Here is a 24,766-nt window from a genome sequence, read left to right as displayed (position 1 = left end):
CCCCCCCATGTTGTTTAAAAACAATTTAAGTCAATAGCCTACACATTGGTCTTGTTGTTGATGTAGTTTATTTTAAAATATCCATAATCTCATAAACTTACAATTTGCAGTGGATATAAAGTCAAAATTTGTGTAAAGCAAATAAAAATGAACAATGAAAGTGCTTTAGAATATTTAAGCTTGAGACGGATCAATGTTAATAAAAATAATATTAATATATCATATAGTATAGAGAGATGTCAGTTGGATTTATGATAGATGGAACATAATGAGAATATGAATTTTCCTCAGTCCATAAGTTCTTCCATTTGCTTTGCACCTTTTTTAGTTTTTTAAATAAAACTTAAAACAATTTTATCTCATGATTTTAATGTGAAGACTCTCACAGGAGAAGGCTAAGTGCTAAGGGCACAACACCACATAACTGTGGTAAACTGCCTTATTAAATTGATATCATTAATAGGCATGTTTGTCTGTTGATCACTGTACAAGATAACTAGCCAATCTTAAAACAGGTCTGATAACTAATTGGTCCTGTACCCACAACTTGTTATATCTACTCTACAGTTCCGCCCACCCAATGCCTTTTGTGCAAACTCTAGGGCTGTAAGATGTAGGAATTCTTATCATCACATTAATGTTTTGATGGGACTCGAGGTATTCATGTTTGAAAAATCTGGAATATAATTTATTTATTTATTAAGACGTTCTTCAAAAGTGAGCACGGCTGGAGGGTCTCTATTTCTTTATCCATAGCTAACAGCTTAAGTGGGAGGGGTTGGCTAAATATTAGGTGTTTTTACGCCTCCGTGATACAATTTAGATCTTTTAGGCTTCAGATCCTGCCTGTTAACCCAACCCACGCTGAGAGGGATACAATATCCCATCAGAAAGACTGAGCTACTTGCTCAGATAGCTGTTGTAACTGGTTCAGATTTCTTTCTTAGTTATACTCAATTTAAATTTGTCACTTACTTTATTCTTTTTAGGTGCGAATCAAAGTACTTCAAGGCCATTCAGAAAGTGTGAATAGTTGCCAGTTCATTCAGAATACTCAGAAAATATTCAGTGCTTCAGAGGACTGCAGCATTCGTCTCTGGAACTTTAGAACAGGCAAATGCATTCAGACTTATGACAATCTGCATGAAGTGAACATCCCACAAGCTCACTCATTGCCTGATGGATCAAAGTAAGTAAGATGCAATTGTAACCAATTCCAGTTCTGCCATAATCTGATAAGACGCATTTTTTTCATTTTGGCGGAAACATTTTTTTTCCACTAATGAATTCTCCATGTTGAAAGAAAGCCATCTTGAGATATCAATATGAGAGCCTAACTGTGACTAGTTTTTGAATAAATTAGCCTTTTTGAATTGTTAAAATGCATTTATTTCCAATGTGATCTAATGAAACACATTTTTTTAGAGATGATCGGATGAAATGCATTTTTTTTCTTGCATATTTACTGTCCATAACTGCCATGATCTGATGAAACCCATTTTTTATCTGCATATTGAACATTTCTAAGCAAGTCACAACTTTGCCTTTCGGTCCGTAGGTTCAAGAAAAATTTAATATCCTTCTTACAACTGCGTTTTTCGGGATCATGGTTAACGAAACGCAGAAAATGAATCAGTTTTATCAGATCATTCTGGGATTAATGCAGTGAAAACAAAGCGCATTTCTACCAGGGTGATCTGATAAAACGCATTCTTATTTGTTTGTTTGTCTTAAGCTCAAATTCGATAAAATTTTGTCTAGTCGTGGTAAATGAGATGTACCTACATGTGGGATAGTCAAACAAAAACAACATTGCTATTTATTTGTTTAATTAGCAAAAAACACTAAATCGCGATTATCTCGAAACTTTGATTTTGAGAAAAATGCATTTTATCAGATCATGGCAGAGTTGCCAATAATATTTTTTTCAATGTTTTTGTGTTTTACTTCTATTTTTTTTTTAAGATCTAATTGCACCGTCAAAATTTAATAGCCCCCCGGGGTAGTGCCACTGACTGTAGTATCTTTAGGCCATTCCCAAAGGGGGACATTTCTCGTTCAAGCACAGTAGAATTGTAAATGGGCTGATTCATGTCACGCTCATAACTGTGCCTGATCTACAACAGGGAACTGCTGTTTTTTCTTTCCTAATTCTTACTATTGTCATTTTTCCTCTACTTCTTTTATATGTTTGTCACTCTCTTGTGACCTGCTATTTTTGGGGTGCCTTGATAGTCGAAGCAGACCTTGTGCTGTTGAAGCTTGAGAGGTAAGCAGAATAAGTCTGATTCCCAAAAAGACTTCTCTGTTGACACCTACCCCTTGGCGCTCATATGACCTTATGCAGTTGCGAGCGCCGTAAAACCCTCTACTATAAAAAATAAAAGATTTTATGACATTCATATCTATGATAAGGCTCAAAGTTGATTTTGTTTTTCCTTAAATAGTATTTGTATCACCTTTGAATAATTGCTTGTGAATTCAACCCTTTGATTTTCAAAAAGAGAAGTCTCAGGTTTACCTTCTGAAAGAATAGCAATGTTTTTAAATTACCTTATTAGCTATTCTCAGAGAGACTTGAACCAAGCTGCTTTAATAAAGACCTTTATAGGCAATTGTTAGATTCTACTCTGTGTGCAAATGTTATGGTACCCCCCAGGGCAGTGCTATGAACTGAAGTGTCTACGGACTGAAGTGTCTTCAGGCCATTCTCAAAGGGGGGACATTAACCATGTTCTTATGCTGAGTAGAATTTGTAATTGTAAATGGGCTGATTCATCAATGTCATGCTCGTAACTGTGCCTGAACTGCAGCAGGGAACTGCTGCTTTTTCTGTCCTAATCATTACTATCGTCAATATTCCTCTATTTTTTTTGTATGTTTGTCAAACTCTTGTGACCCGTTATTTCCGGTGTGCCTTGATAGTCAAAGCAGACTTTGTGCTGTGAAGCTAGAGAGGTGAGCAGAGTAACCCTGATTCCCTGTAAGGACTTCTCTGTTGACATCCACCCTTTGGTGCTCATATGACCTTATGCAATTGTGGGCGCCGTAAAACCTCTACTAAAACCAAAGAAAACAACCCTAATGGCGGCTTTGACTTTTCTTTTAGGTTTCTTACCTGTGGATGGGACAAAAAGCTCAAACTTTGGGATGCTGAGACTGGGCAATGCATTGTAAGTAAAAGTTTGAAACTCAAATTCTAACAAGAGATTGCGCATGATATTTTCCCCCTTGTTCCATTTCTTATTATTTGCTTTGAATTGTGGTGATAGTTACACTTTTTAGCAAAATATAATGCAAAATTGAAAAGTCATAAGCTTATAAAGATGTTGCAGTCATATTCATTTTATACCATGCTCAGGCCTATTCAGATCTCTTTAATTAACTCTTTGATTGACTTGCCTTCACTTACTCTATGTAACTTCCCCTTTTAAGGTTCAATGTTTTAAACAAGATTTGTTAACTACTTTCTAAGAATTTTCAAACACCTCAAAATATGATGTACCCAGTAGGCCTACCTCTAACAAAATTTTCCCCTCCAATAACCTTTACCAAAGACATATCATTTTACGGTTTGGAAATGGTGAAGTGGTATAGGTTGAACGCCCCTATCAATACTGCTAGGTTATTTAAGAGGCGGGACCTCTGAGTTTTAACATCCATCTCCGAAAGGACCAAGCCAAATGGGAAATTTGTGTAAAGTGCCTTTTCCAAGGACACAACGTCAGACCGAGCTGATGCTTGAACCCCTGAACCCACAATCTCACAATTACAAGTCCAGTAGGCTAACCACTGGGCTACCGACGCCACATTTTTTGGACTTACAAAATTGATAATGTTATGAACTCACGCCAAGAGCATCTTTTTTTGTGGTGGTCATGCCTTTCACTGTCACATGCTAAAGACTGGAGCTCAATTTTTTAGTCAGAAAATCTGTTTTATCAACTACCTTTGTCTTTCTGCCGGGCAGCTGCACCCCATTCAGCCTTTGGCCATGACAAGCAGGATTGAAACAGACCAACTCTGCAATTATCCAAATTGACTTGACAGGGCATTAAAAGATTCACAGTTTATCAGGTCCACATCTTAGTTGTAGAGGAAGACTTCACATAGATACAGCAATCAAATGAAACCTGCAGATTAGTTTTATTGTTGTGTAGTCACACAGAGATCACTGCCTCAAAAAGTGGTTGCTTCATAACGTGTCTGGTAAGTTCTGAGGCTGGTGGTGATAGTATAGTCAGATAGCCACTAAATTTACGACATAACTGCATTCTATTTTATTGTCGCTTTATCATAAGCACCGGCCTAAAAATAATGATGAGGGGTATCTGCTTGTAGCCCTCTTTGTGATGGAAACTGTCTTTTGTTGGTTTGGGGGGGGGGGATGTTTAAAGCTGCTCTGAATTTTAAAAAAATATTTCACTGTCTCATTCTTCAGCTTGAGAAGACACATGAAGATTTCTTGACATGTTGTCAAGTGTCCCATGATGAAAAAATGATTGCCTGTGGATCTGATCTGGGAAAAGCTTTAAGAGTTTATGACTTACAGAGTGGTGAATGTATTTTTGATTGCAAAGGTGAGTTTATGATAGGATTCTTTCAATGTAATGTTGGTTTAAAATGACTGGAGACAAGAGCTGAAGTTAGAAATAACACAGAGGCTTTTTTACTCTATTCTATTTGGAAATTTTTCATTCAACACTAGGGCATACACATACAAATCCATGTCATTTCTAAAGAGAAAATAACAAAGTGACAATTTCGGGTTTAAGAAAATAACAGAAACAGTTTCGTGTTACTGATTGGTGGTACATTGCCACAATACAAAACTTTTTGAGTGAGTTAATGAAATGTGTACTGCTCTATTACATACTCTGGTGATCCACTTTCTCCCATCTTCGCGTTTTGTCTTTTGATATTTTTATAAGCAGTGAGTCTTCAAGAATGGCCTTCGCCTTCAGTGTCATTTGCATTATGAGTGTGTAAAAGTTGTCTTCAGTGCTCTTTACTCATACAATGTTAGATACACAATGTATGTTCATATTGCTATGGAAAGGAATGCTTTATTACGCTTTTTGAAATTGTCATTCTGATTAAACTCATTTCTTCTTTTTTCATTAGGATTACACGAGAGTTCAATAACGAGCTGCAAGTTTGCCCCGGCAGACGACAAAGTTATCACAACCTCCATGGACAGATCAGCAAAATTTTTTGACCTTGTTACTGGCACCCCAACAATCAAACTGGTGTAAGTTTTAAATGTGTCATGCTGGCACAACTCTTTCATCTTGGAGAAACAAAGTTTCAAATTGCATTTCACTTTGCTCCTGCAGAAGATCATTCCCATTTGACATGTGCTACTTCATTTGTTTCTGCCTAAAAAAAAAATAAGCACGAAACTTATAACACATATGGTACAGTAGGTGTTTCAATCAGTTCTGCAAATTTCCCATAGATTTAATGCTTTATTTAATTTGCATCTGAAATCGTGGAAGTACTATGTTTTATTATCACCTAAATTTTGTTGATTAGAGCTCATTATGATTATTCTTTAAATTTTGCATAATTTCTTATTATTTTCCTTTATCATTCTTTGCTGAAATTAACAGAATCGCATAATTTTACATTTTTGGGCTCAGTTTTCATAATTTCAGAAGTAGGCCTACTTTTAGTTTCCGAGGTGTTTGTGTAAGACTCATGACACTAATTACAGGGATGTAAATCTTCCTGCTTTTTCCGGCCGACTTGCCATTTTGGCCCCAGCTTTTAACAAAAGTCTACTACAAACAATACATATTATATATACTAAATAGAGATTATTTGTTGTAATAGAGGGAAAGAAACAAATATAATATAGTCTCACTGTATTCTTATTTCAGTCGGTGCGCACACCATATATTTTTAGGATTTTTTTTCAAAACCTGTTTACATCCCTGTAATTAGTTATACTTTTTCCTTTCTACAGCGGACACACAAATATTGTTTCTAGCTGTTCCATCACTAGTGATGAAAGAAAGTTTGCTACAGCATCCTGGGATAAAAGTGTCCTGCTCTGGGATGTGGCAACTGGAATGTACAGGTTGGTACATTGTTGTTTTTCTTGCTTTAGGTTAGCCAATGGAAGATTGCTTCAGTGAAGGTGGGTTCAAACTCATTCAGCCACCTACCTACTCACCCAATAAGATTATTCACACGGATACTGCCCCACTTTAGGAATGAAAGCCACTGGCAGTAAAGTAACTGCCTGATGCGCCTGTTCATGATATGTATATCTTGAAGTTTTGCTTAGTTAAGTTACTTTTGTTTATTATTTAATTGGTGTATTTTTTAAATTTATTTTTCTTTTAATTTTTTAAATTCTTATTTCTCTTAATTAATTATCATTAATACTGCCCTTAATCGTGTTATCGATAAAAATGGACGGTAACGTGAATGATGACACTATAACTATAAGGGGGGGGGGGGGGGGGGGGGGCAATTACAGCGAATTATAGGCGATTTCCAGGTTGAGAACCATAGATACGGGGTACATGGAAGCGGAACCAATAAATTGGAAACAACAAATATTAATCCACAGACAGGAAAAAGAGGCTAAAACAGCACCTGGACATTGATGGCTGGTGCGTCTATAAATAAATCATTGATGGTCAAGGTCATTGAGGAATGCTGCATTTTGTTTCTGAAAAATCAGGTCTTTGGAGTAAAAATTCCTCACACTTTCAGATCTCAAGGACCCTCTGCTCTGAAAGGTGCACATGACGGATCTATCAGCTGCTGCAGCTTCAGTGCCGATGGTATGATGTTCTTCTTCTTTCACTTCTGTAGTTACTCTTCAAACTCAGAGACAGTGAAGTATGAAACAATTTGAAGTGTAAGAAAATTTTAAGAAACAAAGGCACATCAAAATGATAACGACAATCTTTTGGTGCAAGGAGAAAGTGAGTTAGATGGACAGAAACAACTGAGGGAAAGAAAAGTAGGATCTGTCAGTTTCAGTAGTACTCTCCAACCACCCACAAATGTGAAAGAAAAGATAATATTAAATTAAAATATCTGTACATTTTATTGCGAGAATTTTGGATTAATAGAATTTACACTTCTACTACTAGAAAAGCTATATTATAAGGGAAAAGGGAATGCACAGATTCTGAGATGTAATATATGTCATGAAATATTTTGTGAACATAATACTGTTTTCAGTAAAAAATAACATCATTTCTAAATTCCTTTTGTGAACTTTCAACTCAAAGTAGGTAAAGAGCCAAAAAACAACACCCTTATACAGTCAAGCCTCCTCTGACAACCACCTGTCCAAGACAAACACCTGTACAAACCATCTTTTCCCACCTTCCCCAAGCATTTTTTAAACCCTATCCGTATGTCGTGTTTTACTATAGTATCCATACGATGTGCGAAACTCTGTGCCACCACTTCCAAAGAGGAAATTTACTCATTAATCCGATCCGTACGCTTTGCATAGAAATAGGAGTCTGTCAAAATGATTTTTTGAGAAATACTGAAAGTTTCAAAGAAATATTCCTACTAGAAGTATTCTAAAATGTGAAGAATACAACCGCGGGGGTACAAAATGACCCCAGGGCGTACGGATAGGGTAAAACATCAGAATGACATTGTCAAAGAGGGCCACCTGTCTATGAGGACCACTTTTCTCCCCGACAATGGGTGGTCGTCTTTGACATGTTCGACTGTGTATTATATATAAGATATTATATATGATATGATCGAGATGAGATCTTTGTAGGCTAGTCACATTCCTTTGACTTTGACTCTTTGTACTTTCTTTCAGGACTGTTCCTTGTCACTGGATCTTATGACTTAAGTGTTGTAGTGTGGGATGTGGAGAACAGTGTACAGAAAATGAAACTTCAGGTATTTTTTCAGCCAGCTTCACATAGTTAGATCAAATAGATGGCTTTGTATGCTTACCACTGATAACTACATTTCAAAATTTTCATCACAACATCTGATATAAACTTACTTATTTACTATGATCATATCAACGGGTATAACACACTTATTGTAACTGTTTAACATCTCAATCAATTATTGAAAAGATTTTTTTTTTTTTTGCTACCTCAACCCTGCCTGTTAGTACCAGACCAGGCTGTGTGGGGTACTTTGTCCCAGCATGAAGATGGGAACACGCCGTAAAATATCTCCCCGTACTCTATAGTAATTTTACCCTTTGGTTTGTTACAGGGTCATTTTGGCTGGATAAATGACATCTGCTTCAGTGAAGATCAAGACTGGTTACTATCCTGTTCAAAGGTGATTAACTTTTCTTCTCTTGTCAGGTTTCTACTTGCTTTAAATAAGGTGCAACCTTTATCAATCTTGAAAAATGCTTTAGATGAAAACTTACTTCTCCTTAGGTTTTCCAGCTACTGGACATTGCTTCTAAGATCTTTCAGCGAAAAACACTTTTTGTCTTTTGCCATTCTGCCTGCTTGAGTTGTTTTTATTCCAGTTCCAAGCCAGGTTTCTGTGTCTTGTTCCCATCCTCTGTAAAGCCTGTACTGTAAGGTCTCCCTTTTCCCATCTTGCCCTCTACCTTTGCTTCCAGAATGTTTCTCGAGTGAATAATGGCGTTTGATATGCCCGAAGTAGTTCAGATTCTGATTCATCATGTTCTGAAGGAGTGTTGGCGTTCTTGTGCGGCTCTGAGGGAAATCCGTTGAAAAGTCAACATTATTGAAATTGACACTTTTGCATGAAAAAGTTATCTTGAGCATTGTTAACTGTTTCCAGGTGCAATTAGAGCATTCTGAAGAAATATATAACACTTCAGGGGACACAAGGGTCTGAAGGATAAGTAGTGAGAAAATGACTTTGAAATTTTAAGGATGGGCTGTTCTGTTTTTCTTTTTATTTGTCAGCTGTAAATCACCTAAATAATTTGTTTTAAAGTTTTTAGAATATTTGAGCAAAATTTTTTGGGAATTAAGATTTAGCTATACTTTATGATTCCATATTTCATAAAACCTTGGGATGGAAAAGAAGGCCTACTTATTTTGCCTATTCTTAACGATATCTCAAAATAACCATCTGCAACACCTCCTGGCTGATTTTCTTGAAGCCTCACAATACTTTCACATTTAAATTTAAACTTTTGTAAAATATTTATAAATTAAAAAAAAAAAATTCTGCAGGACAAAACAGTTCGTCTCTGGAACATTGCGGATTCAGACAAGATTCCAATTGTTTTGGAGAACAAGAAAGCCCAGGGTGTCAAGGTTATCAAGGTACTGTTCCTTCTCAGAATAAAGTTGTGCCTCTGAGATTTAGTAGGTAATTTTCATCCTTTACAGATTTCAAATCCTAATTTTATCCTTCACTATTCTATTTCTATTAAATTCTAAACACAAAAAAAAGAGTGCAGGACTCCATCATATATGTCACTTTCAAAATGGCATGGCCAAGTCTGGTACCAAGAGCAATCGAAAAGGAATTATAAAAATAAATTCAGTCAAAAATTAAAAAACTGTTGATGATTCTACTTATAGAAACGGTCATATAGTTGATCAAGATGATCATTACCATACCATAAGCAAAACTAAGAATAAATAGAATATTGTATTGGATTGAGGAGATGGATATTACGACATAAAACTATTCACTTGCAATAACTTGCATAGAATATCATTTTACACATGCAATTTTTTTGCTCTAACATATCTGTACCAGTACCAGCACTGAAATGTACCTAACACCCTACCCCCTTATAGTTTATTGACCACATTACAGTAAACTCTGCTTGTTTTGATCTTTGTTGTTTTTTTTCACTCCCCCAAATACATCAACTCATCCGTAGTGGACTGTGTCAAGAAATACTGGTTTTTCAAAGCATCCTCAAATTCTAGCTTTGTGATCTACCATATGTGTCATGGAGCAGTGGAATCAGGCGTTCATCAATTTTTGGGCATGTGGAGTCAGTTATTAGTATAATTTGAAAGCTGATTTATTTGCCTCGCTTCCAATGAAATAAATATCCATTTATCTTGAATAGAACTCAAGATATTTGCGATTGAAGGAAGTGAGTTCACATGGTTTCAGTGGTGAAATTAGCGAGAACATGGCAGCCAAAGATTTGTAACTCCAGTAGCTAAAGTCTGAAAAATGACATATTTTGTGCCTTTTATCAGCATTTTTCTGTAAAAGTCTCGTGGGAAGATGCTTTTATAATATGGACACAAAAGAGGTTAGGCCTAAAAATTAAAATTCTATAAAAATTTCCAAACTGGCAGAAAAATGCGTTTCTCTGATTTCGTTATTTTGACGAGCGCCTGATTTCACCACGCTGCCTCACATATTTTCTGCCTCACATATTTTCTGCCTCAATTTGTTACATGGTGGTTACAGTTATAGTTTCTACAAAGCTCCCTCTCACAACTCAAAGTTCACCATGTCATAAGTAGAGAAAGTGCAATTACTGCAAATGGTCTAACAAGTGAATCATGAAATGTGAATGTGCATGTGATAATAGATGAAGTAATCATGTGTTGCAATAATGTCTGTATTCTCAGTGCTCCAAGTGTGCCAAACCATTCTCCATGTCCCAGCTAGAGAGCTTCCGAGATGTGACCGTCTGTGTCTTTTGCCGTCTTGCAAGTCCGGAGAAGTCATGGCTTAGTTTTAGTGAGACGTCAGAACAAAGTGCTTGAAGTATTCTGCTGGACATAAATCTCATCGTAGACTTTACTTGCATCTTATCTGTACGTCATTGTTAAAGTATGACTGATGAATTTCAATGATTTGCTTCAACAGTTATTTTTGTATTGGGATTTTTATCAACTAGCCCAATGCCCTACACTCAAAGATCTTGTACTACTCAGCTTTCGTAACAAAGACAGATGTGCAAGCTTAACCCATGAACAGTTGACAGAAGAGAGAGGATTGGCTGATTAGGTGTCAGTGTTAGGCCGGTCCAAGAATGGCTCTGTAGGTCTGACCTGTAGCTCGCCCCATGCAAAGGAACGTATACATTATCGTGTGCCTGAGCAGCGTCGCTGTATGGTCTGTCTATTGTCCTCTGAGCTGCAAGACGCGTCAGACATGCTATTCAACAGTGTTGTAAAACATGTCGGACATGTGTCGCACGCAGCCTCGCTCCCTTTTTATTTTTGACTGAAATTCTTCACAGATCATCAAAATCAGCAAGAAGTATTATTAGGTGCCTCTACTATTACTATTAGATATTGATCTAACACTTGACCACAAAATCCCAAGAAATGCACTTTATCCTACATTAAAATTTTGAATCGAGAGGTTGACCTAGTTTTGACTGTTTGTTTACATTCATAGGCCTGTGTGCTTCTAGTCTAGAGAGGCTGTGCTGACATGCAGAGGGCGCTTACTCAGACACAGAAGCCAACGCAGTGTGGCTGTGCTGTCACGCTGACGGCGTGCGCTTGACGAGCTACAGGTCAGACCTACAGAGCCTCTCTAGGACCAACCTTAGAGTGTTGTATGATCGCTCATTGGTGAGGCCTGTCTTGAGAGAATTTTCATCATTAGCACTGAAGGAGCTAAAGTGTTGAAAAATTAAAGCCTCCACAATAGCAAGTATTTTACCTACCAGCATTGATTACTGCAACGGGTCGACAGAAAGAGAAGTAACACTGAAACCAGAATAGGATTGTAGTGCCAATGCCTCTCATCAGCAAGCTCAAAAAGCCAATGAAATAATCAACAACTCTTTAACATCATCAGTATTAAGTTGTATGTTTATTACAGTAATACATGTACAAATAATATGCCGGGCTATTCTTTGCATCACTGTGATAATGTAATAAATGTTTGCTACACAAAGCTCTCGTTGTTATATATCTACTGCTAGACCTAAAGTTTGTGAGTACCTACACAATATCCAGACTAACGAATGGTGAACAGATGAAGATAGAAAGATAAAATTATAGTTGGTTGAGAAAATGAGACTGACTTATAGCACCAGAGGACATGATGCTTTTATGAAAGGATTCGGTGATGGCAGTGTTCAGTACACGTGGAGTGACTATTCATCAGCATACGCAAAAAACATTATGGCAAAAACAGAAACAAAAGCTCTTTATGAAAGACAACAAATGATTTGTATATAATACAAAGGGATGACTGATTGTTCAGAATGGCGAACATTGAACTTAACATCTTGGAGAGAGAACCTGTGAGTCTTCACCACAGCGATAGTTTGCCAGGACGAGATAAGATTAGGGAAATAGTGAAATAGAAAAGAAAAAGGAGCAGGTCACATCAGAAGAACAGAAACCAACCACTCATTTTTCATAGATTTGTACAAAGTTTCGTCAAGACATTAGTGATGCTTTAAGATATTCACCAAATACTTTGCCATAACACATTGTCTTAAAGAGCTATTCACAGTCAAACAGCTGAACCCGTTCTCATATCAAGTTGTCTGAACTTGACTGATATGGTTCAAGTCCACAAGTGGGACCAATATTTATCTTCTCAGCCAAAGGCTGTAACTGTGTGTGAGAGTGAGTGTTCCTTTTTCAAGCAGGCATGCGTGCTTTTCAGGAGGCGGAGAAAAGGCTATACTAGTAACCAGACTTGTTCTGAACTGAGTACCCATTGTAGTCACATTGCTAGCAGACAGTCATAGGATATTTCTACATGGTTGAAAGTCATACCTTCTGAAAAATGGACTGTACTGCACGACATGATCATTGTCACCCCACGCCCCTCCCAAGAAGAGACCTGTACTTGTGAAACATTAATTACCTTCCAAACGAGGGGCAGTCAAGAAGTCTTTACCCTAAATATGAAAGAAGTAAACTAGAAAATTGAGATTTGACAGTCACAATGCTACTTCTCTCTACACATACATTCGGCAAGTTGACACACTGGCCATCTTTGTTAGATGTTTGAAAGTCCTTGAGCAAAGTATGACCTAGGACAGGACTCAAACCTTTCCTCCTCTGCAGATATTGCATCTCCATCACAATGGAGACATTTCTCTGTGATTTCTCGATCAGATTTGGGAAAAGGGTAAAGTCAGAGGGCGCTACATCCTGTAAATAGGGTGGGTGTGGGAGAATTTCATAGCCAAATAGCATTCGTCAAAAAATATATTCAAGAACAACGTTCAATAAAATGTTCGTTAAGTTCTAACCATTCAATGGATTTTCCCCAAATTCCACATGCAGCGTTATACAAAGATAAAAATTGTGTTCTCCAGGTTTCATCGTTGCACAGCACAGATTCTTCATTGACAGAGTACAGACTTATTAACACACCTTCTACTATACCCTATATTTCAGTACATGCATGGAAAACCCAAGGGACTATCTCATATGTAATGTGTTATAAAGCCTGATGCTTCCACGAATGTGCATACAATCCTTTAAAAAAAATTCTATACAGTATGTACGATTACCAGATTAAAAGTCTTTTCAACACCTATAATGTATACACAATAGCCCCTTATTTAGTTTTAGTAATAACAAACACAAAAATGGAGGAGAGATCAGAACGATAGATGTGTGAAAGGAAAGAAGGAGCCGTTTGCTGAACAGATGTATTGACTGACAGGCACAATGAATATGACAAAAATTGAATATATTCATTCACAAGTCCAGACACATAGTGTAAAAAAATACTGCATTAAAGTAGATCAGTCGAATAATTAAAACGAAAAACCTCCAAACATAGGATTTTTCACTCAGAACTAGCAATACTCATTTCATGACATCTGTTTGTACAAACTTGTATCGGCAGGAAGTATATTCAAGTAAAAGAAACAATAAATTTCCTATTCATCTCATCTTGGATACAGCCTGACACTTACAGATTTTTTTCAATTTAGGGAGAACAGGACAGATGAACAAGTATATAAATGTTGATTTTTTTTCTTCTAAGGAATACCATTCTTTAAAAAAACTGATGGGGAAAAGGTAAAATGTCAGTCAACACTTGTGTGGCAGTGAATGAAGAGTCCAAGCAATAACCCTCAATTGTGGTGTTGATCCCAAAAGGGTAGAGCAGAAATATACAAAATACGTTAGATTAAAAATATGAAAGACATTTACAGTCAATGAAAAGCTAAGACATAAATTGTTCCCAAAACGGGCGTGAACATCATTTGAAAATTCATGATAGGAAACAAACACACAGAAGTAGAAAAAGTTCGAGTTAGAGGTAGGAGCAAGACACTGTTGAGAAGGATTCTGCATAACGATAACAATATAACATAAAGTAATGAGAATAGCAGAGGAAAGACAGGCAGCAGAAGAATAGGAAAGAAGTAAGACCTACTAAGAGGTCCCCTTCGCCCTGAGGTACAATGCTTGCCCCTAATGTCAGGGTACCTGCTTTTATCTAGTGATCAGTGCTGGTTTGGTGAAAATTTTGGATTATTATTAGATGCCGGTACCAGCCACCTTTGATCCTGAGGTGGGATAAATCGAGCACTTTCCTCAGATGAGGATGAAAGTCTTGAAGGTCTCAGTGCACATAAATTAGCAGACCACTAAAGCTGAAAAACAGCAGAAGTCCACTGCCTTAACAGAGTTCTTGCTTAAACTCTACTTAAACTTAAATAACTATGCTGGTCAGAGAATCTTCAAAAGACAGCATACGCCTGTGTGACAGACTGGGAACTAGCAAACACATGATGGCTCTGGTCAGGAAACTGGCCATGTGCTTAAAATAAATAGTTGAGGAACCTACACTGAACTATCCTTGGAGCTCTACCGGGGGAACATAGGAGACCAAGGGCCTACTTACAGCTATCTTCAAATTTGTTTTCGTATGATTCACATTTATCTCTGTGTACAAGAAATGCTTTTGCTCACAAAATATATATATATATATAATTATAGATCACTTTAAATAGAAAGTCAAATTTATACAACTCGCTAGAGGCTGAAACACACCAGTTAAAATGTTACACAGAAGCATGCATTTCGTAGCGCAGAAGTTATAGCCGTGAAGTTGAACCCCACAGCTAATACATACTTCCACGCTGTGATAGTATAAACATACAGAAAAGAAACATTTTTGACCTTCAACATTATTAAAATAAAAAGATATCAAATCTGTAGAGGTTCAGCAAACAATATCTGTCTGATCCTGAAAGGCACAAGTACCAAAGGCTCTCATCTAGCTGTAAAAATATGCAGGCATTAAAATCTTCACAATATACCAAAGGCACAGGGGGTGACAAGGATCATCGACTCAGCGACGAGAAGTTGGCTGCTGTTTAACTGGCTTCAGGGCATCGGCGTGCCATGTCCGTAAGTTAGCAAGAGCCCTGTTGAGCTTATTGCACCACACAATGCGCTCTTCTTTAGAATCGGCAGACACTTGATGTCTGAATAGGAAGAAAAAGAGGAACAAACAAAATGTGATGAAATAAGTGAGACAAAATGAAAGGAAAAAACAAATGCACATGAGGAAAAAAAAGAATGGGAAATCACATGAGTCTCTGCTAGCCTGATGTGTTTGAATGAGTTTCACAATCCTATATATTGCACAAAGTGTCACTTAACATACTCAGAGCTGTAAAAAAACAATACTTGCAGTTTATCAAAAGGTTAATTGTAAAAATGGCAGTTGGCTGCAGTTTTAACACTAAATGAACTATCAAATAAAGCCAGCTACACAGATCCACATCATAAACAGAATATAGGTAAAAGTTGACACTAAAAACTTTGTTTTTCAGGGCAGGAACCCAAATCCAAAGTATTGGGGGTGTACGTGCTGGCACGCATGGGCACCTGCACTGTTGTGTGAGCTTATACCAATAAATTTAAAAAATGGGTTAGTTCAGAACAAAAGCCTCTAAATCATATAAGATCATGGTAAAAAAATGGCTCCACTTAGTATTGACAATATGAAATAAGTGTGGAAATTCATCTGTTGCTTACAAAGCATCCCGACATTATAACAGACAGTTAAAAATTCAAAAAACTTCAGAATCTCTTTTCTCTCTGCAACAATTTGTACCTTTCCCCTAATTCGAACTGAACTGCTGTGCTAAGTGGCCCAAAACAAAACTTTTTCTCTCGCATTCTTTCTCAACAAACAGAGCCATCAAACTGATCATACATTGCCAGTGCCCTCGCCGTGACCCTCACCTGACTGTGGTCATAGTGTTGTGTGTCTTTGTGACCAGGGTGTCGTGCTCTCCCTTCAGAGGCTGCCTCACAGTGACCATTTCAAAGGTGTTCGGACGGGCGCACACATCACGGGACACCAGACCCACTTTCTCTGTTATGCAGCGTTTCAGGTCGATGAGGAACATAGGGTCCTGAAAAATAAATAATTTTATAGATATAAAGTTTATCATTTCCCAAAATCTTGGTGGTTTTTTTGCTTTAGTAACTTGTGTTAAACTGTGCTCGCAACTGCATATGGTCATATGAGCCCACGGGACACATTAAACATTTCCAGTTTGGTAGGAATTAGCAAGAATCTTTATCTTTCTGCTTTGTGATAGGTTCATCTATTAATGGAACGGTTTGTGTCCACAGGCAGTGATTGTTGAAGGTAAACTAATAGAAATCTCATAAAAAAATAAAAAGTAAAATATAGCATACACAACTGTTGTTCATTTGAGTTTTGAAACAAAATGAACTATTGCAATAAGGGGCAACAGCCTATGTGGAAAGAAACATACCTTTCTTGTCTCATCGTCCGGGTACTTCCAGATACACAGCTTGTTCCCAGACAGAACACACCAGCGGCGATGCCATGCACCAAATCCACTGACGTCATCAAACATGGTCTGAAGACACAAATTGAAGTTGATGCAAATGAACTCGAAAAATTCTTCTTTTAAACGTTAAGAGAGAAGATGAATATAAAAATCTAATACTCAGTCACAAAAAGGTTTGTCCAACACAACCATTTCAGCACTGACCCTGATATCCTTTTAAATTTTACCCAAAATATATAATGGTACAAACAAATACCATCAAGTAAAGAAATTAAGGCAAGAAAATAGGTCTGTCCACCTAAAATATTTCAGTGATTAAAAAATACTTTTAGTTGAAATTTTGTGCTGAAAAAATCTGAGTGGTCTTTCTTGTCTCAGTGTAAAGACTTTCAAACTGCACAATAATACAACAAAACCGTCCTTCACAAATTATTCCTTAAGAATAAAGACTGAAAATTTTACACGAAGCAGAACTTACGAGGAATCCCCTCTCTTCAACGTTAGACTCCATCAAGCACTTCAAGCGCATGAAAATCTGTCCATACAGCGGCGACAAGTACGGCAACTGGAAGGGGACAAAAATCAGAAAAAGTAAGACACTGACTTCTACACTGGCCTACATTTTTCTAGTCTCCAATTGCTTAATCCACAGTCTGATAAAAAAATCAATTATATAAGAGAGATTGCACTGATATGGCAAACGGTTCACAGCTACCAGGTTATTAAGATCCAAAACACAATAAAATTGATTCGTTTTTGGGTTGTTTTTTGTCTTTTTCTATTTTAATATACATAACTAACAATATTTCAACATTTGGAGCAAAAAGAAGCTGATGCACCAGCAAGAAAAAGATCATATCATATACATTTAAAATGTCATTATGCACCAGAATGAAACCTAAGCATTATTTTTCCAAGACCTAACTTCATCCATGTCATCTACTTTAGCAACGGTACAGAACAACGGTCTGCAACGTCATCAACCTTCCAACATCCACTATCTGATGTCACATACAAAATGTTAATCTCAATGATTTTACTCACTGTGTAGGACCAAACAGAGTTACTTTTCTTGTAACAGCAATGATATATATGGATAAAAGTTAGAAATATTACCAGGTGGTTATTACTTGGTCTCTCCTCACTACACAACCATTACGGTCAATTAAACCAAAATCGCAGGTCCCCAACTGAGTGACATTTCAAAGGCAGGGATTTCCCCACTTCCTCTGTCTCATACACGCATTAAATAACACATCTCTTACTCTGTCCAAGTGGAAAGATGACTTGTCCAGACATTTCATGGTGAGGTGCAGAGACGTGACATGGCTGAAACTTGTGGTTCTGACAGCTGTTGGGCCTCCTGGACTTTCCACTGTTATATAAGACATTCACAAACATTCAGTCTTCATAGGAAAAAGTTGCCTAATTTGAATATTATAACACAAACAGCAGATCATGGGCACAGGTCAGGAGCATTTTTTCTGAATAAGATCATGCTGGCACTTTTAGTAATTTTGGCTCAAGCATCTTTTTACTTCTTTAGTTTTAGTAAAAGTTTTACGGCACTTGCAATACAATAAGGTCATATAAGTTCTGAAAATTAGAGGCGTTACAAGAGAGTAACAAACACAAAAAAGGAGGGGAGATAGAGATGATAGATTTTTTATAGGAAAGAAGGAGCAAACCACACCAAAGCACCCGCCAACCACCCACTTTGATTATCTTTGACGCCTTCCTGTTCAGATTCATAGTTAACAATGGCTGCCCATTTGTTCAACTTCCAGTGAACATAACAATCATCTAGTGTATCTTGAGTCTTTGAGCTTAGCGGAGGACAGGTGTGGTCAGTTCACATTTTAAAAGTCATAATGAATCAACCAATGACGTTACTATAGAAGTATTTTGCAAATATAAATCAGAAGAGTTGTTGACCATCATTTCATGTGTTCTATAGCAAATAAGGTTATTGTAAGAATCAACTGAAATTCTAGTTTTTTAACTCAACATGTTCACTTGAGACAATTGTAATCAAAATAAAAAGACAAGTAAAAGTGAAAATGTGAGAAACAGTAAAAGTGAAAAGGTGAGGCAAAATGGCTGGTGGCTTATTTATACAAATTCACTCGATTCACCACTATGTGTTGTCTACAACAAACAAGAAGTGCATAAAACATTTATCATATATATTTAAAAACAAAATGTTAACAAAAATAAATAGGTGATACTAGTGTGATATCAAAATCAACTTACAAGACATGGCATAGCCTTTTCCCTTCTTTGGAGTCTTCTTCTTTTTGTCCTTGCTGAATTCCTTTGAAATGCTCTAGATTGAAAAAAATAAACGTCACTTGAAGAGCAGTCAAATAGAGATTTCCATAATATTAACCCCATCTGTATGCCCAGGAGTCATTTTGTACCCCCGGGGTTGTATTCTTCACATTTTAGAATGCTTCTAGAACAATAATAAATAATAGATAGCATTTGTATAGCGCATATCCCCGCTCAGCAGCAGGCTCTATGCGCTTTACACTATATTATTACCCCAGCAGACCATAGAACACTCCGAAATATTCTCAGCTTCTCGGGAAGCATACAGTGCAAGCAGCCGATTAAGCGCTCAAACACTAACAAACTGACAAGATCTTTCGCTGTCTATAGCCGGGTACCCATTCCCACCTGGGTGAAGTGAGGAAAATTCGTGTAAAGTGCCTTTCCCAAGGACACAACGTCGGGCCCTTGACGGGATTCGAACCCACGACCTTGCGGTTGCGAGTCCGAGAGCCTAACCACTAGGCCACCGACGCCATAAAGATCTCTTAGAAACGTTCAGTACTTCTCAAAAAATCATTTTGACAGACTGCTATGCAAAGCATACGGATTGGATTAACGAGTAAACTTCCTCTTTGGAAAGTGGTGGCACAGAGTTCTCCAGGTCGTATGGATACGATAGTAAAACACGACGTACGGATAGGGTTAAGTTCACTAACCACTACAAAACTTATAAAAATATCCTTTTTCAAGCTTCTGCCCTAGCATGCAAAAGATGAAAGTGTTATGAAACACCATCCCAATTTTAAAACCCATTTCAGATAGTTTTTATAGAACTAAATTTGCATTGTTACTTTTCTATTCTTTGGAATGGTTACCGGGAGCTTTGAAGTTAACCTCAGTGACAAAAAAAAAAATTTGTTCTCAGAACACAAGGGGCAAAACCATTGTCACTGCAAGTGAATTTATAGATCAACTGTGACAGTCATGACACAGACAAATCATTTACCATGCTGTATATGTCCAAAGTGAGCTTGAAATTGCCAGTGATTCCATTTATTTTGATCAGATTGGGGAAATCCAAGCTTCCTCTCATCATGGGATCGTGAGTGGACAGCATCTGAGTGCAGATCACTTGGCAGTTGTTTCTTATCAGCAGGATGAAGTAGTGTGTGGTGTTATCTGGAAGGCAACAAACCGAGTTGTGACACAAAGAAGGAAAATCAAAAACCCCAAGAAGAAGCTCATAGAGAATTTGAAATGTAGCTTTGCAGTTTACAGAGATTCAGCACGTTAAACACTTTATTCAAACCTGAAACAGACTAGGATTGTTTTTTAAAAACCAAAAAATAGAACAGATCAAACTAAAGAGCGCACCCATTGCATAAGATAACGAAAAGATGCAGCATGAGGACAAAATTCAACTGTGAGAACTTTTCACTAATAAAAGAAGATAAGACACTGGCATCCTATTAATTCCCAATGTGTATGATGAAGTGCCGTTTCTGTATATTTATTTTCCTTCCAAAATAATGTGTATGATCAAACATTGGCAAAATAATCCATGCTGACTAATGCTATTCAAAGAACAGTAAGAGGCACACACATCCATGAGTTCGATTCAGTTTTTGCAGAAATTGTTGCCCCTCAAAAGTCAGTATGAACTACAGTCCAAATCCTAAGAAGAAGAAATACAAGACAACAAACAAAATTAAGACAGCTTACCTTGTGATGTGCCAATTTTAGTGACAAATTCTTTTTTCAGCGGCAACCTGATGTCACTGATGGTAAGGGAGCCTTGAGGGCCGGGACCCTCGGGATGAAGGACCCCACTGTCCTTGAGCCTTTGGATCTCTGTCATGTAACATTGGCGCTTTTGACCTGAAGAAAAAAAAAGGTACCAAATTAGTCACATGGAAATTTTTCAACTGATAAAAACAATAAAAATAAATAAATAGCATTTGTATAGCCCATATCCTCGCTCAACAGCAGACTCTATGCACTTTACACTATATTATGTGATAAAGACAAGATGTTTGCTAGCCAATTAAGGACATGTCCAGAAACAGTAATCTGCCTCAGAGAAAATGGCATAGTACTTGCCTTTAACAATAACATCGATTTATATAGAGCTCAACCCCGATTAAAGTACACAGGCTCCTAACGCTTTATAAACTAACATAAACACTTTGGAGACGTTTTCACACAGAGTTATGGAAGGGAGGGAATTAGTGAATACCCGAATTGTGAATGGTTGAATCAAGAAATGAGGATGGAAGGGAGGGGCAACTTTAAACGCCATAAGGAGCTCAACTTCTCAAATTTTTAGGCCACACAATTTCACTTACAGGCAATGAGAAGGACTCTGTTGCATTCCACCTGTTCAGCTGAGCCCGCAAAATAAGAATTCCCAAGGCAACACTTGTTTAAGGCATTGCTTGTCTGCATTATGACATTTTGTTCTTGTTGAACCAGCTCTTGAAGCTCCTGAGACGCGGGAAATACAACAATAGAATAATGAAATCCCAATAATACTTATCATTTAAGTAGGGATAATTTGAGACTCACAACTAAGCTTAAATCGTGTCATTTGATAAATCTCAATAAAGCATCAGCTGAAACTTGCTCTGTTCATAAACTTTTGAACAATGCATGTCAACATACTCAACTGTGATATTCAGTTGTAAACATCAAAAGGTTTAGAGATGGAGACACTTTTTTGAAAAACTTCCGTAAACAACTTATTGCAAAATATTTTGCCTAATGTCATGAAAGATAATTGATATAATGTCACAATCTGTCCAGATATAATGCTCCTAGCCTAACAATTCAGCTTTTTAGAGACCTAACATGCATAAATTGTACATCAAACAAAGCAGCACATTTATGCCGCTTTGGTAAACTGAACCTACATGCACAAACAGTGAACAAAACAAGGATGAAACATCTAAAGGGGAATTGTGATTGTAACAAACCTTGATGCGCTCCTGCACCAGCCTCCGGTCATCACGCTGTGGCCTAGATGATGTGGGCATTTCAATTTCTTCCTCTTCCACCTGGCGTCCTGCATACCTACTAGCTCGAACAACGGGCTCCATCATTTGCAAATGCACATTCCTGCATTGAAAGAGTAAACAGTGACACGACTATGCAGACAGACAGTGCTGACAGACCAACAGTTATAATTATAGTGATTACTTGACCTTACGGAGACAAAAAAAAAAAACAAGATGTAGGTAGGAAGAAGAATAAAAAGAGTGGGAAAGTTGTTTTGGTTTTTATAACATCTTTAAAGGCATATATTTATGTATACATTTCAGTAAGAAGGAATACATTTTTCACTAGAAAGGAAAGAATAAATTTTTTCACAGAATTTTACATTTGGCTCGTCATAAGAGCTAAACTGCAAGCTACATCATTGGCAAAACGTTCACATTTCACACTAGAATGGAGGCATTCATTTGGGGGGAAAAAGGCAACAATGAGACACGTTATCTTTCTCAAATATATGTTGAGAAACCCTCTATGAAATTGGTATTCCCTCCTAAGTGTTTAGTTTCTTTTGCCATTCTGTAAATGTGCTATCAAGCAAGTAGTTCAACATATAAAACAAAATCTTACGCGCTTTTTCTGTATGCTTGAAGGCTATATGGTCGGTCGTCTTCCTCATCATCATCAGTAGAATTCACATTCAACTGATGGCGTTGAGCCTGCAATATAGTACATTTAAGAGTCAGTGGGCTGCAGTCATACACAATAGTAAAGAAAAGTACAATAAACAACAGATGGCACCAAACACAGTGTAGTGCTGGAAGTAAAGTTTACAAACAAACCATTCCATATAATACAAGTTTATCTAAAACACCAAGAAGAAATATTTGCCTGTTATATAAAGTACTCACTGCACAAAATGTATCTTTATGGCTGAAATACCCGCAGTCATGCCCAAAGTTGTGTTATTAGGAAAGACACTTTACACAAAAATTTCCTTTTTATCAAAGTGGGATGGTTGCAAAGCAAAGAGAGAAAAAAGGCATGCAGCGCTGATGCTTGCCAAGATGCCGAGAATGTTTCCAAATGTTATAAGCTCTTAGTTTTAGTAAGAATTTAACGGACTTGCCATACAAAAGGGTTATAATATAAATTAAACAGATTAGAGGTGTCACAAGAGAGTAACAAAGACAAAAAAGGAGGAGAGATAGGGATAGACGTTCGATAGAAAAGAAGAAGCAAACCACACTAGAATACCCGCCAACCAACTACATGTTATAGGGTCTGTTAGTGACAATAAATGAAAATAACTTCTTAAGAGCATGGAGCCTAATTTCTACATAGGATAGGCACTGTATATGAAAGGGATTCATTATTTGTTACAACCAAAAGGCTTTGATATTATGTAAATCCAAAATATCAGATGAACCTAACAATCACAAAAAAAGTCAAAATCACAAAACATACGTCAAACTAGCCCTGAAAAGAGTAAAAACCAAAAAAAAATATTTAAAAAAAATACAACTTAAAACAGAATCATGCTTTACTTTAAATTTCACCAAAAAAGCGTTCATAAAAAGATAGTCTGTCTAACTAAATGAAATGTATAGATTAAAGATGAATACACATATAGCATCCAAATCTATTTTATGATTCACACACAGAAAGTAAGCAACAACACCATGACAAAGCACAGTATTGTGCATTTTTGTCTTTTTTGGGGGGGTAAGTGTTTTACGGCGCTCGCAACTGCATTAGGTCATATGAGCGCGCGATTTTTGTCTTTATGAACACTCATTATTATAGAAAAGCATGAACACTTACGGGAACAGGCTGAGGTTTTCGCCGTAGGACCACATTGTTTTCATCCATATCCGGATCATAGTCATCTGACGGTGTTTCGGATGGCTTCCTCCTCATGACAACATTCCTAGGATCCATATCCGGGTCATACTCCTCACTGTCATCCATAGCTTCATCCAGCAAGTCATCTACAGCATTGCGATCATCATCGTCATCATACATGCTGTCATCATCATCAGGCTGGTAGCCACCTGCTTGAGAGGACGGGCCTGCAACATTGCGTCTCCTCTCTCCTCTTTTGCCATCATCGTCATCATAACTGTCCAGACTCGAGTGGCTGTTTGCTCTGCGCTGCATAGAAGGTGGAAGAATACTTTCTCTTCGCGTAGCCTCAGATACAAAACCTTTCAAACTGATGTCATCATCATCAATCTCCATTGGAAGCCTACAGAAAAAAAACAAGTACTTCAAAATTTCCATGTCAATGGACAGTTTAAATACAAGCAAAAAATCTCTTCTTTTAAGCAACAATGTAGACTTGAGGTTTTAACAAAACATGGTCTATAACTCCAACCACATATTTATTTTATTTACGATTTACGATAAAGGAGAGTCTTGACAATCATTTTAACCCACAAAGGTGACGAGGCAATATAAGTAAACTAAAAAAATGTTTACACTCAAATCTGAATAGAGCCATGGCAAAAATCATCTTTTGACTTCGACTTTTCATTAGAAAATGATCAAAAAAATTCTCAAATAACAGTCAACATTACATGGGTGAAAATGAATAGCTGAAAGAGAGGCGTTTTATATATTGCAAGGTTTGGGTTAAACCTCAAATGCTTCCCCTCTAAAGGTTTACAATTTTTAAAGCAGTAAAGGAGTGCAGCAAGTGTTGGAAATGGGTTAAAACAGTGGAAAAGTAATTCAGTACAAGCATAATTTCTCTTTAGATCTGTTTTTTGATTTTACAAAAGACAGACTGAACAAAGAAGCATTTGG

General features: G+C 37.1%; 2 protein-coding genes across 4 annotated transcripts in view; one reads left to right on the top strand and one right to left on the bottom strand.

Moving 5' to 3' along the window:
• The window catches only part of LOC101856499 (WD repeat-containing protein 88), a 13,413-nt gene extending 1,581 nt beyond the window's left edge, over positions 1 to 11,832 (top strand). Inside the window, exons 2-11 of the mRNA XM_005093512.2 lie at positions 990 to 1,189; positions 3,110 to 3,173; positions 4,442 to 4,580; positions 5,125 to 5,251; positions 5,969 to 6,082; positions 6,727 to 6,797; positions 7,811 to 7,893; positions 8,224 to 8,292; positions 9,174 to 9,266; positions 10,548 to 11,832. Of these exons, the coding sequence (XP_005093569.1) occupies positions 990 to 1,189; positions 3,110 to 3,173; positions 4,442 to 4,580; positions 5,125 to 5,251; positions 5,969 to 6,082; positions 6,727 to 6,797; positions 7,811 to 7,893; positions 8,224 to 8,292; positions 9,174 to 9,266; positions 10,548 to 10,685 (1,098 nt within the window). The 3' untranslated portion in view covers positions 10,686 to 11,832. The remainder of the gene's footprint in view (positions 1 to 989; positions 1,190 to 3,109; positions 3,174 to 4,441; positions 4,581 to 5,124; positions 5,252 to 5,968; positions 6,083 to 6,726; positions 6,798 to 7,810; positions 7,894 to 8,223; positions 8,293 to 9,173; positions 9,267 to 10,547) is intronic.
• LOC101855932 (anillin) overlaps positions 11,730 to 24,766 on the bottom strand; it is a 33,684-nt gene continuing 20,647 nt past the window's right edge. For all 3 annotated transcript variants that reach the window (XM_005093509.3, XM_005093511.3, XM_005093510.3), the window contains 12 exons: positions 23,783 to 24,206; positions 22,589 to 22,677; positions 21,943 to 22,084; positions 21,316 to 21,454; positions 20,693 to 20,848; positions 19,977 to 20,149; positions 18,950 to 19,022; positions 17,962 to 18,071; positions 17,175 to 17,261; positions 16,658 to 16,765; positions 16,116 to 16,288; positions 11,730 to 15,349 (listed from right to left, as the gene is read on the bottom strand). In XM_005093509.3, the coding sequence (XP_005093566.1) occupies positions 15,214 to 15,349; positions 16,116 to 16,288; positions 16,658 to 16,765; positions 17,175 to 17,261; positions 17,962 to 18,071; positions 18,950 to 19,022; positions 19,977 to 20,149; positions 20,693 to 20,848; positions 21,316 to 21,454; positions 21,943 to 22,084; positions 22,589 to 22,677; positions 23,783 to 24,206 (1,810 nt within the window). In that variant the 3' untranslated portion in view covers positions 11,730 to 15,213. The remainder of the gene's footprint in view (positions 15,350 to 16,115; positions 16,289 to 16,657; positions 16,766 to 17,174; positions 17,262 to 17,961; positions 18,072 to 18,949; positions 19,023 to 19,976; positions 20,150 to 20,692; positions 20,849 to 21,315; positions 21,455 to 21,942; positions 22,085 to 22,588; positions 22,678 to 23,782; positions 24,207 to 24,766) is intronic.

This window comes from Aplysia californica, unplaced genomic scaffold, assembly GCF_000002075.1.
Source record: "Aplysia californica isolate F4 #8 unplaced genomic scaffold, AplCal3.0 scaffold00065, whole genome shotgun sequence".
In the NCBI taxonomy this organism is placed as follows: domain Eukaryota; kingdom Metazoa; phylum Mollusca; class Gastropoda; order Aplysiida; family Aplysiidae; genus Aplysia; species Aplysia californica.
Note: the sequence above shows the minus strand (reverse complement) of the source record. Positions and strands in the feature narration are given on the sequence as shown.